Raw genomic sequence first — 14,899 nt, forward strand, 5'->3', positions numbered from 1 at the left:
TTTTTTCTTCATATTTTCAATTTTTGTAAGATAATTCTCGCCTTTGTAATATTATAATTTATCTTCTTGTAATATCATCAGCTATCTACTTAAATTTCTTGTTGTACTGAATCTTTGTTTGTTGTTGTTTTATATATAAATATTTACAAATTTTTCTATGGTTGTTATCCCTGAAATCCAGACCAAAACATAACCACAATAAATATTTTTACTTACTTGTGTATCATTACTGACCACACTCCCAACCATCTTCTCCACATATTGAATCTACAGTCACCAATTAAAATCTCATAAATTGAACACAAATGGTTTTTCAGGAATTTATTTTATAAATAAGGTACTGACTAATTAAATTTTTAAATGAACAATGCTGCCTCTTAAATTAACCAATTGGTAATATGCAAAAAGGTGTACACATAAGTGTTTAAAAATAGTCTTATTAAAAGTTAGAAAATAAATGTTCTAGAAAGAGTTTTTCTTAGGTAAAGAAATATACCAATGTATAACTAAGGCATAAAAACCCATATTCTAAAAGCTCAAACTTACAACTTAGCTGTTGTAAATAATTGGCTGCATGAAATTATTATGCAGGCATTAGGGACTTAAAACTAAAATCATACAAAATATTTTTAAAAATGAGCCCATTATAAAAAATATACAAGTGAACCTTTTTATAATCAAGAATTTGAAATTAATAACCAAAGTTACTTTTAAATAATTTATTATAAAATAAAACAATTTTGATTTAACAATTTAAGTAAACAAATAATACTCAGTTGAAATAAAATAAATGCATAGAGAGACAATTTTTGTAATAAATGATTTCATCCTATGCAATATAATACATATTAAATTATTATTACAGGATCTAGCAATTAGGGCACCAGTAAATAAGTCATATTACTTGATTAAAATATAAAATAAATTTTTAAACTATAACAATTAAATAAAATAGTATTAAATATTATAAAAATAACATATTTAAACATTTACATAAGTTATTAAAAATTATTAAATTAAGTATACACAAGGCAACAATAATTATAAGGCACATTTACATAATGTATTAGCAAATATGATAACTTTAATATTTAGGAAGTTATCATTATTAAAATTAGAAAAACCTAAGTACAAAGAAGACGATGAGATAAGATGGCAGTAACGTTTAAGGTAAGGTTAAATAACCTATTTCGTTTTTAACTAGCGTTTCTTTGTCTTGACAATTTCTTACTTTTATCAACAGTTTTAGGTGGAGGAGGCGCCTTCAAAGATACTTGTCTCTTGTATAAGCTGGAAAAGATATAAATTAAATTATTTTAGATATAAATAAAAGAAAATGTATTGTGTGAGGGAGGTGTTTAATATCCAGTTGTACGTAATTTCTCAAAAAATCCTAAAGGGCTCGGGGGAAAAAAAAAATGGTACAGCTATTGACCCATACGTTTTAATTAATTAATTTATTATTAAGATGAAAAACCATCTATTTGTTACAATACAATTTTTGACTAATATCAAACTGGCAGGTGCAAGCGGGTTACGTTTTTTCTATTCCAAGTTTGATGATTGTTAAAACTTTTGCTATAGATAACTTCTTAATATTTATAACTTATTATCTTTAAAGAGGTAAGTTATCATAATTTTAAGGGACATTGTGGTCGGTAGTGGATCTAAGAATTTTTTTAGGGAGCACACCAGTGTACCAGGTAAATTACATATACCTAATCAAACCTTCCAACAAGAACAATGTAGTTTTAACTCTTCAAGTACTGTTTATTTTATAATGCAAGCGGGTTACGTTTTTTCTATTCCAAGTTTGATGATTGTTAAAACTTTTGCTACAGCAAACCTCTTTTTATTCATTACATAATGCTTTTAAAGAGGTAAGTTATCATAATTTTAAGGGACGTGGTGCTCAGTAAATTTTGAAATACTGTTTAATTTATAAATAACTATGTAATAATAAAAGTGTCAATAACAACAAAAACAAATAGAAACAAGTTTTCAATAAAAAAAAAGTGTTTTCACCAAAAACTGTACCACAAAAATCCTTCCTAACAGAAAGAAATAAGAGAGACCTATTTATTATATAGGCTGAATGTAGGACCAAGCAGACCCTGCTTAACCTAAGGTCAATTCATGGAGGATAAAAATGAATAATAAATTAACCAAGATATTTTTTCTGCCACAGCCAATGCTACAATGATACATGGAGAGTTAGGAGTAACAGTAATTTTTAAAAATATTATGATTACCAAATACAAAAGGAAGTTGTAAGTAGAACAATAAACAATTTACTCGATATACTTACAATTTATAAGTATCCGACCTGATATATTCCATTATCCTGACAATACCACCTTGAAGCTGATCACTGATTGGTGCGACCCAAGGGTTTAAATGAAGTTTCACCTCCGACTTATCAGAAGTGAAATCCAGATTACCTAAAACAAAAATACAACTTATGATTATGGAATTCATAAAACTGATTAGAAGAACATTATAAAACAGTCACTATGCAATATTATTAATTATTTAAAAAAAAAAAAAATTGTCATCAATTTTCCTAGCATAGTTACTAATAATAAAATAATACCTAGTTCTGGAGGAAGGAGTGTGAGGCGATTAGCTTGAAGGTGCAGCTCCCTGAGCCGAGTAAGTTCACTTAATTCCTTTGGTAATTCTATCAGCTCGTTATCCCTAAGAACAAGCTGTAAAATTTAAGTTATATTATACTATATTTATAATATATATATTTACTGTATTATTGTTATACTACAACTTATAATTTATTATCATTAGATAAAATTCCTCATAACAAATAAAAATAATGCCAACTGAGAAAAACTAGTTCTCCAATGAGATAAAAAGTTTTATCAATTATTTTTATGACAAGTTCATAAAAATAAAAAAAAAATTAAAAAAATAAAAATAAATGTATGATCTCTGTAATGAAATAGATAAGTTCTGTTTTCTAACGACTTATAACAATATAAAAATAAAAACCCAATAAGTTAAAAATTAATAATTATACCTTTTTTTTAATAAAGCAGAAAATAAAAAAAAAAAATTATATCCCCTTAAATACTTAATGTCCAATTTATGTCAAATCCAGGGCTAAGATTGGCAATAAAACCTTAAGATTGTTCGGAATCATCATAAGTTAATGAAACAACTGTCATTGACTTCATTATATTGGGTTGTAAAATAAGTTTGTAGCGATTTTCAATATTTCAATTTAATCCTTTCTGTGTTCAGAAAATCATATTTACTTGGGCAATAATGTTTATATTCTAAAAGAGGATTAGTTAAGGTGCTTTTATGCATCAGTTTCAACCAAGATTCCTTATCTTTAAGTGGTATTTTGCTTGCTCAAAATGGAAGAGAAAAAAATTCATTTTCATCATTTAATGATTTTTTATTTCCGAAACAGAAAATCCACTGCACAGACGGTTAACAAAATTTTCAGTGTGTATGGCGATGATGCCTTAGGAGAAAGCACCATCCGTAAATGGTTTTGCTCAGTTCACTGGAAATTTTGCCTTGAAAGATGCAAAGCGCTCTCGGGTCGTCCTTCAACTGTTGATGATGACAAAATTCAAGCATTGGTCAATGACAACCCTCACACTACGACACGGAATACCGCAGAACTGTGCCCAGTTGAACAATTAAAGGCTGCAGGTGAGCAAAAGCTTCCAGCATTGGCAAATCAAAAAGGCAAAGTTTTCAATCACGATAACACCCGCCCTCACGTGTCTTTGCAGACTTGGTAGAAATAATTGGAATTTGGCTGAGATGTGATCCAACACCCACCCTATTCACCAGACCTTGCCCCGACAGATTTTCACTTATTTAGGGCCCTTCAAAAGTCTCTTAATGGTAAACACTTAAAATCGCTCAAGGAATGCAAAACACACATAGAGGAGTTCATTGCACAAAAATCTAAGGAGTTCTGGGAGGACGAAATTAAAACATTACCTGAAAGATGGCAACATGTAATAGATCAAAATAGGTCATATATAATTAATTTAAAATATTTATAAGAATCTGAGGTTATTATTGAAATTACCAGTAAAAAATGCTACAAACTTATTTTACAACCCAATATCAACATAAAGCCCACTTTACACGACCAATATTGTAGAACGAGGTACTTACAGCTATATCAGATGTGTCTGTATGGTTGCTACAATAGGTGTATTCATGATGTTGTGTTAAATGTTAAATGTTATAACTATAAGATTGTGAGCAGCCCTATTTAAAGTCATGTTAAACGTTAAATGCATAAGAGCCCTAGCGGATTTTCTCAGCAACTTGTTGTGTAAGCCTTTATGTTTATAACCTTCCTTCCAGACCCTCATGTTATTGTTTACTTCAGTTTTGATTTAAGTAATTAATTACAACATGCCTAGAGTGAGTGAAAAGTGGAATTTGTGTGAAAGTTTAGCTTATGAAATGAAATGAAATGAAAAAATAACTTTATTCTGGGACATATGTCCCCTAAGAATAAATACATGGTTCATATAGTGAGATTTTTATCTGGCGAGCGTTTACAAATTTTCAGATAGTAGAATGAAATTATATTGTTTTTTTTTTCTCAAATGTATCATTAAAATTATCCATTCTGGTTTAATAACAGGGATATGAATACCACAAACACACGAAAGAACTGACCTGTCACAACAAAAATGGCGGCGATCTCAACTGGTCTATTGTGTGACGTCATTCTCCATTTAACAGACCAAGTAACAGACTCTCAGCCATGTTAAATGTTATTTCGTTTTACCACGGTAAAAGAAGGCAATTTTTTCGATTTAACATGAGTTTTTCCATTTAACACGCTTTAAAATGTTAAACCAAAGATCATGAATACCCCTAAAACAGTCAATATATTAAGAATATTGACCATGCACAAGGTCCTAAAATAAAAACGTGAATAGATACTGCAGGATGCAATTGATTCTCACAAGGACCATTGGCAGCCCTTCCATTTAAGGAGGTTATGAAGTATAATAAAATAATTTTTCAATATTTCATGCTCAAATTGTTTTAAAACACTCATGGGATATTACTAAGTAACCTGAGAAATCAAATTTAAAAATTAGTATAGTTCACTCAAAACCTTGCCTACATGAGGAGGTTATGTGACACCCCTAAACACATTATCCTCCTTTTGCTTTTCCCTAGTCAGGTAAAAATGGAACAAGAGTTAATTTTATCAAATTCTATCCCTTACTTTAGATAAATTATAGTCTAATGTATTTTTCTGGACTCAACTATATTTCAAAATGTCTTGTCCCATATTGATTTTTTTCTCAAACGATCAATCATTAACCATAAAATATTGAAATATGGATATATGGATAAACACGTACCTAATAGAAATGGTAAGGAAGATATACCGCCATATACACTTCATTATCTTTTTTTATTAATTTTTTGTAAGAATTGTGAATTTGAATTATCTGACTGCAGCAGTTTTCTGATTTCTTCGTGACTTTACCAGAATTAAAAAAAAACCTAACCTTTCTCTGTCTTTATTAAAGAAAAACATATGTAATATCGTAATTAAAATATTTACATACTATTTGCAGATTTTTTAACTGTCCAATTTCAGGAGGAAGTATTTCGAAATCATTATCTCCCAGATAAAGTGCTCTCAAGGTTTCTGTAAAATAAATATAATTAAAATGAAATAATTTAAAATGCAACTACTATTAGTTAATCTAAATTAATTAGTGATTTATTAGTTAATATATTAATTTTAGACCTTTGTTCTAATGTCATATACATTATGCCCTAATTCAAAATTCAAATAAACAATTTCAACTTAATTTTTGTCTACACTGGCATTTTCCATTCCAGCTCCATTTTCATGGTCTAAGATAATTTTTTTCACTTTTTTAAAGGCTTATATGCATTCTGCACTATTTCAAAATTATTTCATCACAAAAAAAGAATTTTAACAACATATATTAGGACTTTGTTTTAGAAAATTTAGTTTTCTGAAAAATTGTAAAAGCTGATTTAAGCCATTCTTCCTCTGTTGTCTTAAAATTGTACCATTATTCTCATTAGTAGCATAATTTAAGGTAAATCAACAAAAATAATTAGAAGTACTCCAATAAAATAAGTAAAAGTATTAAATTAAGTAAGTACATGTTGGTACTAATACAAATGAAATATAATAAAATTTTAAGTAATGTGATTATTTCATTTTTATGTTCATTTTATTTGGAGGTATCGGAAAGTTGAACCGTTTTACCACAGTTCAGCTTCCAGCAAGCCTTCCCTTATACACTTTATTCCAACACAGTTTTAAGCTAAGATGAAAAAAATCTATAATAATTAATTATCACCTCATTTTCGGGAGAAAAGCTATTTAACCGTTCTTCTGTAGTCTTCATATGCATTCTAATTAAATTAAACAGATACCAATAATGATGCTTTTAATCACAAATTGATCTTCCATCACATAAATAATATCATTAACTTTGAAAATAACTTAGTTTTCATTTTTTTTATAGTACAACAGCACCAATCAATACATTGATTGAATACATTAATATTTTTAAATGCCATATGTTAAAAAAGTGCAAAAATAATATTGATGAAAGGAATTTGGTCCGGGTGTAAAAATAATATTATTATTAAAATGGAGAAATTTACATACATGTTGACCAACATTTGTTTTTACTCTTTATTCTAATGTCACGTCTTCCTGATACATTCATACAAATTAATATAAGCCATGACGACCAACAAAAACATTGGATAACAGAAAGTTAAATTAGATACATACAAATCGAGTCAAATAATATTCCATAGCTAAAGTATGACACTAGCCCAATATGGCTAACTCCTAACCTGTACATACATTCATTTGGCACAATATCAGTGAAGTAAGGTATGTATGATGTAAGTCTGAGCCCAAGAGGAAACAATCAGACCTGATAAATAAAAAGCTTCTCAATTATTTTTTTAATCTGTGATGCTAGCTAAAAACTAAAGAGAAAAGAACTACTTCAAGATATAATCAAATCAGTTACTAATAACTACAGAGGCAATCAACATCTTAAGATATGATCAAATCAGTAACTGATAAATAAATAAAATATAAGGGGGGGGGGGAATATTAACATGATACAAAAAATATGGATAAATCTATGTAACATTGTTTTAGGTTTAAGTTTGTATTAATTTTAAAGTAAATTATAGCTACCTAACATAAAAAAATTATTTGGAAGACTGCCTTCGTGTAGATTATTATAGGTAAGATCAAGTACTTCGAGAGCTGGGCATGCACCGAAGCCCCTAGGCAGAGAATTGAGCCGATTCATACTGAAATACAAGAAATAATACTCTTTATTAAATGCTAAAAAAAAAAAAATAATTAGGTTTATACTATAGTGAGAATCTTCCATTAGGAACAAAATAAAATTATAAATAAAACTATGACAAACTAGTGATTGTTCAGTATTAAACAGTGAACCATTCATAACTAAAAATTTATACTTTATAATTTAGTTATAGTTTTATTATTAACTAATTTTTGCCCAGTTCTGCCTTCCATATTTTGAAGGTCGTAAAAACAAAAATAAATTTTCTTTTTTGAAAACAACTAGTACTGATCATACTTAAATTTTGATAATTTTAGTGACTAGTATGTTTGATCTAACAAGAGTGATCTTTTATTTAAGATGAACTTTGAAGCATGTAAAGTTTTTTTTAATATACATGTAAATTGATCTCTGATTACAGTTTTTCTAAAAATAGTACTTGACATGATGAATGAAGTATGATATGATTGATTGGAGAAGATGGTCTGGGGGTGTGGTCAGCAAAGGTTACCTTTCCATAATCCATAATTCCAATCCATAATCTACGGTCAACTATATACACCTCATTATGATATGAATAGAAGCATACATACCCAAGATTTAAAATCCTCAATTTTGGCATAGAAGATATTGACATGGGCAAATCTTCAAGGTAATTATTAAAAAGATTCAATATTTCCAAGTTCACCAAGTTGGCTAAACCCGCAGGAACATCTGAAAAAAAAAATTTTAATTTTTAAAAATTTATTTATAAAATAAAGAATAATATTAACTTATTTATAAATATTTATCAGTTAAATATAACAATAAAAAAATATACCAATCAACATAAAATTATCCCTTATCCAGCATTATTGGGATCAAATGAGGAATAAAGGTAAAAACACCAGAACTAATCATCACCAAATTATCAAATAAAATTAAATATGAATATTAATAAATAAATTAGCTTTTGATATTAAATTAAAAGCAATCTGCACAAATCAAAGAAATAAAAATAATAAGAAATATTAGCAAAAACTTACTGCGTATTTTATTGTGGCTAAGTGTCAGCCTTGTAATATTTATCATGTTAACTGCAATAAAGAAAAACAAAAATATATATACATATATATGAATAAATAATTGAAAACCTTTACAGAAACTGTTTAAGATAGTTTATATATTAAATATAATATATATATAATTGATTATAATGGTAAATATAAATATATATTTTACTTATAACTTTAGTAATAAACAGAATAATTTTTTTTTAACTTATAGAAAAGTAATTATGTTAGTAAATAATTAATTGAAATTTAAAAGAAGTTTTATCCTATTTCAATATATTTTATAGCAATTTTTTTAATAATGTCACTTTTCTTTCAGGTTAGCAATAAGTATAAGTAAACATATTATTCTCCTCTATAACATAAATCCAGTATAGGAACTAATCTGTATATATCAGTGGTTTCCAACTCAGAGATTTCTGTGGGCCAGTAAGCCGGAAATTGAATCGGCCCACCCCCCACTCCTGACTTGGTACAAAGGGGGAGTCCCCCGTGGAAAATATTTGACAATTAGGTAGCTAAAGAAAAACTGAATAAAATAAAAATGATGTGTGAAAATAAACAAAACAGATCAAGGTTATATATATTTCTTAAACAATATCTAATTGATTCTCAATAATTTCTTCTAAGCAATACGCATTGACAAAAAATTAATTAAAGTATTTAATTACCAAGGTACGTCAATGACTGAGGATTTTAATATAATTGTCAAGTACAGATTTATGTTTTGACCCAAAAAAATAATTAAATAGCATTTAAGAATGTATTTTTTTTTTTAATTCAAGAGCTATATTATGCAGTAAATATTAAAGTAAGTAAACACAAATTTATAAGAAACTTAATTTAATTTACTTTAACTTAATTTAAACAGAAACTAGTCTCTAATTACATATAAAGGTACTAAATACAAACCAAGACGATGATTTCATTAAAAGTGTTTTTAAAAATTAAACTTAAATTTGATATACAAATGAAAAGAAAAAAACTATATAAAATTCATGAATACTGCCCACTATCACAGGAAGGGTGTGGTCAAACATATAATGTTAAGAGATTTAAATTGGTTTAAAGCTTTAAAGTTGTATAAAGATATATTTAAAAAATGGATGGTAAATATAAACTAAGTCACATAGGAATATGAAATAAAAAAACACAAATATATTTACAAAATATATCAACATTTGAAAAAGTATTGTAAGGAATTAGAGTTATAATATTTTAAACCACATAAAATAAAATAAGAATTGACGGCTAAAATAAAATATTTATACTGGATATAAACAAATCTTTGATATAAACAAACAGTGGTGTGAATCATTTTTAAAGGTTACGACTCCCACCTTTCTTTTCTTTACCATATTAGGAAATCATAAGCAGTTGGTTCACATTTACTTACATAGGCCCGGTAATTCTTCAAATGTCACAATTCCCTTATCACAGAGATCTAGCTCGGGGTTCTGAATTTCACGAGCATCGTCTAAAACCTTCTTCGCCTTCGACATCTTCGAGTTTGTTGGTAAACAAGACACTGGTGCTCTTTCCATCGCTTATCGCTTATCGTTAGCTACTGCCTTACTGATTATAAATAAAATATTCAAACAGATTTGTTAAATTAAAGACAATGTCAGACTTTATTTAATAAAATCAAATGAAAAAATTATGCGCTATTATTTAAAACAGTTAGTACCTTCAAAAGAGTTATATAAATTCACTACTTCATAAGAGGTAGATCATCCCTTAAACAACAAGTACTTAAAACTCCCAGGAGATGTACAATTTCTCCTAAATTAAAACGTTTTTATGAAATTATCTAAAAATATTTTTGTCATAGATTAACGACTATTTGCATATATTCTGACATACTCTTTACAATAAAAATGAAGAAACTAGAATTATTAAGGAGATTAACATAAACATTTCCAATCCTCAATTCTCCTTACTTGGAAAATAAAATCATCCATAAAGACGTAAATGCTCCCTATGTAGCCCAAACAATGCATCTATCCTCCCATGATAAACTCTAACCACTCAATACCACTATTTTCTGACCTTGCTTACTTGTCTACTCCAGATAAATCCTCCGAGGCACCTGAAAAGAAAATGGCCTCGAGATATTCTTATAACGTAAAAAGTTTGTTGGAAAGCTACCAATAGATTATATCCCCTCAAATCTTTCATCTTATTAAAGCTTTACACATTTACTTGTTAAATACTGTCATAAATTTCATTGAATAAAGAACAAATAAAAACAACAAACATTTCTACAACAAAACCATATTCTCGTGTACAGTACTAGATACAAAAAAAGTTTTCATGACCAGTATTCAGGTTCAATCACTGAACGGGTCAAACATATAGAAGATGAAGTCCCAGGGTGGGCTTGGTAGTAGTGCTGTAGTATGTTGAATCTTGTCTTGTAACTCGACTCGCTTCTTGTAAATTTAATTCTTATTGCTGTAAGTTAGGGAATCGGCCAGAAATTAAACTATTTAGTTCTTTAAAATAAAGATAATAATTTATTCCATAAACAAAGAAATAAATCACAACTATTACCAATTTAAAAATTCTACTTCACATTTGGCTCACTCTTCACTCCTCCTCTTCAGATCCGACTAAAGGATCAAAGTTCATTCTTTCAGGATGTAAGAGATAATTTGTTATATAACATAACTGTAGAAGTGAATCAGTTGAAATAAAAAAAAATCGCAAAAGAGAGGTTACACTATTCGAAAACTGTCTTATACAAACAGTAATCTACAAGGATTTGTCAAAATTTAGATGCTGTAGTGTGGTGATAACAACTACTAAAACTTCTCAAATCCTTACGACATCATAACTAGCACAACAACCTGCTTTGTGAGATTGGGTCTTCTCAAGATGATTGTTTCATGCATCAGTAGTCCAATTTCTATTGTCCATAAAGGATCTAGTATGTTTTTCTATATCATCCATACAACTTGTTCTGGGCTGTCCCATTCTTCTCGCTCACTTAACATGTGCTGTACAACATTCTTTCAAGCTTGATAAATTGAATTGTTTCCATATCTTCAAACATGTAGGGACGATATCATTGATGGAGGGAGAGAACTATGTACCACTTCCATAACTACTCTCCAGAAAGCGTTCCATATGATTGTCAGAAATATTGTGTGAAGTTATGTTAATATTTTTATTTTAAAACCATGTAAAATACTATTGTACTAATAAGTGTATTATTTAAATTAACGAAACAAATATATTGATCCACTTTAAATTAGCTTCTAAAAGTCCGTGCCTTTCACCCGCCTTTGCATTCCTAGTGGGTTGAATAACCCCAATATACTCGCTTTCCGTCTCCTCTCCTTTGATATTCAATATCCCCATCCCTTCTTCCTGCGGGGTGGCACTAAGTGTATACATGAATAAAATATTGGCGTTGATGACCGCTAGGTTTTACGCCTTAATTTCCGAATAAACAAACAAGAAGGGCCCCAAACCTCACCATTTAACTCCTTTGTAACCAATACGTAATGCAACTTATCGATTCATATTCTGTTTTAGAGAGATCGGAAAAATAATTCGTTAGATAGCTACTAATCTCAATTTCATTTGACGGGTATTAGTGTACTCTTCCATTGGAGTGGAGGTGTATTAATCCCACGCTGTAACCATCCGTTACCTCCCTTTTCTTAAATTTATACTTACGTAACGGAGAGCTAAGATTGCTCTACCGTTCTTGTCCTTTGGTCAGTTTTTACAACTCCTAAAAAACCGGCCACCCTCTCGACTATTGGCGAATTCATTCTAATGAGACGTATCCGTACCTTGAAGAATCTAAGGCGAGTATCTTTCTAACTTGCCTTTCCACAAACTACCGTAAGAGAATACCTTAGGGAGTAGAATCCTCATCTTGTCAGGATTTATTAGGAGGATTACCTCACCTCTTAAATTAGACTAATCATACCTAGTACATCCAAAATATCATGGTTTCCCCAGATGCCTTTATCTCTTAATATTATGAACCTATTTTCCAAGGACTTGGTGGTTATCCATGCTTCTGTCTCATAGGTGAGAACTCTTATATAGGCTTATCAGGATCTTGAATAGATTAATTTTTGTACAAGAAATAAATGTACTTTTAAGGTGCATTGGCAAACCCTAGAAACACTTATTGAATTCCTTGATCTGCTGTTTAAGTAGTTACACAATACACTGTTATAAAAAGGATGAGTCAGAAGAAATTGATGTTTTTATATGTATTTGTTACTAATTATAAGAGATAGTTGACCATGGATGACTTGTATGAGTATAATTTTGTTAATTAACAAATAGTACAATTATTTTTTTATTTGAATAAATTAATTCAGATAGCAAGATCAGCAATTAATTTTTAAAATAGATAACAACTTTGATAATTATGTTGAAAACCAATGAAAATTTGATAAACAAATATTTTTACACAGAATGCACTGGCTGGTTCAGCTAACAGTGTCCATAGAAAAGATTCTCTAAAATAATAATAATTTTCATCTAGTTTATTTAGGACAGTAAGGGTTAATAGAAAATGTCAATTAAAACCTTCAATATCTACAGCATTTTTCCAAGGAAAATTAATAATGAAAAAATATAATTCCTAAAAACCCAAAACATGTTTGTAATTTTTTTTTCCTATAGTCCCATTCCATAAGACAAGAGAAATCGAATAAACAAAAACATGTGAGCTGCAGGTTTAGCAGTATCTCTCTTTGAAGAAGCTTCACAGCTTTCACCATCAAATAAGGCAAAAGCTAAGGAAGCTCTTTTAAGAGAGAATGCCGTCCAACTGGCATTTCAGATATTTTTCTCATCTTGTAGAACATACTATAGTACTCTTCAAAAGAATTGAACTAAATTACTTACTAAGGTATTTAACTAACTTCCAAAATAAACAAATAAACTAAAAGTAGCCAGTGAAACATTTGAAACAGAGGTTTCCAACTGGGGGCAGCTAATCTTCATTTTGTGACCAATGAACAAAATATTTTAGAAAAAATATTAGGAAAGTTAAGGATAATACATCATGACTAAAATATGCACAATGGAACTTCTGTTCTACAAGCAGAATTTTATGAACATTGATTGGCTATTATACTGATTACATTGATATTAAGAAAAGCCCATAATCATAATGCAATGAGTTTTTTTTAATTTGGTTCCAGAGCCATTACAAGTTGGAAACCCTTGAATTAAAATTTAAAAGGAACAATAATCAATGCAATGAGAAGAAGCTATTTAATGGGAAAAATATATTTAAAATAAGAAAACTATGTAAGACTACTGTAGTTGTTATATTATTTGGATTTGAAACTCCAGCCAAGTTATATGGCTCAATGCAATATTGTTAATTTATTTTTACACTTAACATTAAAGATTTCCATAGCTCAGTCATGTAGTGAGCATAAGCATAGTCTATATTATAAATAATTAAAACGTAAAATTAATTTTATTTGGTTCATAGCATGGGTTTAGTCAAACAAAACATGAATAAATTAATGGAATGTTTTGAGTATATGCGCCTATATGTAGCATATACACATCACATATTTACAAAATATTTAAATGCTTATATTTATAAATTAAACATTATCACAGAGGCCAGCATTTATGTTCATTCCCTATTTTGATTAAAATAAATGCCATGAACGTATTTTACAAATAGATACATTTATTTATAGCTTTAAGCAAAGCACTTTAATCATAAATCATAATACACAATTTTTATCTCTATGTTTTAAGTATCGTGCAATGATCATTATAAAAATAAATAAATAAATAAAATAACAACAGCAGTGTTCTCTCAACTATCAATTTCTTCTAATGGATAAAGAAAACAAATTTTTATATTAGATAATTATCCCTCTTGTGTGCAAGATCAATTTATAAGAAGAAGTTAGTTTAATAATATAATATAGCAAATTAGATTATGTATAAAAATAAAAGTAATTAAGACAAAACTCAAGTTAAAACTTACTTAACTCTATATGTAAACTATTTCTCTAGTCCGGCATTATATTGACCTTAGGCTTCAAAGGGATACAATGAAAATAATAAATTTTTAATATATATATATCGATAGAGCAGTAGTAAGACATAATAGTAGCAATATTTAATCCAATGAAATCTGTAGCAGTTGAAGATGTTGATAAAGTTAGTAGTACTTTCTGCTAAACCCTAAGAACGGGAGTGCCATAATTCATTTTAGAAGATCACCTCAAAATAAATATTAACTGACCCAGGTGAAAATAGAACTCAGAACACTACTATAATATTTATTTACTTTTTCATAATTTGACCTAAATAATTGATAACACTAAAAAGAATTGAGAAAAAACTCAGTATATAACCTTATTTAAAACATACAAGAACTGTAAATATAGATAAAACCATAAAAATATATATAATTAAGGAAATGTGCAAGCATGATAATAGGCAGTTTTTGAACATAAGAACTTGGTGGTCCTAAACTTTTGACTGGCAGCAGAGTGTATATTT

The 14,899-nt window shown here is 28.7% G+C and overlaps 1 protein-coding gene across 1 annotated transcript; it reads right to left on the reverse strand.

The window, feature by feature from the left end:
- Window positions 1-883: 883 nt before the first annotated feature.
- On the reverse strand, window positions 884-9,973 carry ics (ras suppressor protein 1). Its single transcript, XM_014437130.3, has 8 exons — window positions 9,786-9,973; window positions 8,363-8,413; window positions 7,931-8,051; window positions 7,220-7,338; window positions 5,583-5,665; window positions 2,594-2,708; window positions 2,309-2,441; window positions 884-1,290 (listed from the first exon to the last, which is right to left on the reverse strand). Exons 1-8 carry the CDS (start codon window positions 9,931-9,933, stop codon window positions 1,197-1,199), a joined length of 864 nt encoding a protein of 287 aa, XP_014292616.1. The 5' UTR covers window positions 9,934-9,973; the 3' UTR covers window positions 884-1,196.
- Window positions 9,974-14,899: the final 4,926 nt, after the last annotated feature.

Source organism: Halyomorpha halys, unplaced genomic scaffold, assembly GCF_000696795.3.
Source record: "Halyomorpha halys isolate HHAL.00 unplaced genomic scaffold, Hhal_1.1 Scaffold2306.1, whole genome shotgun sequence".
Taxonomy (NCBI): Eukaryota; Metazoa; Arthropoda; class Insecta; order Hemiptera; family Pentatomidae; genus Halyomorpha; species Halyomorpha halys.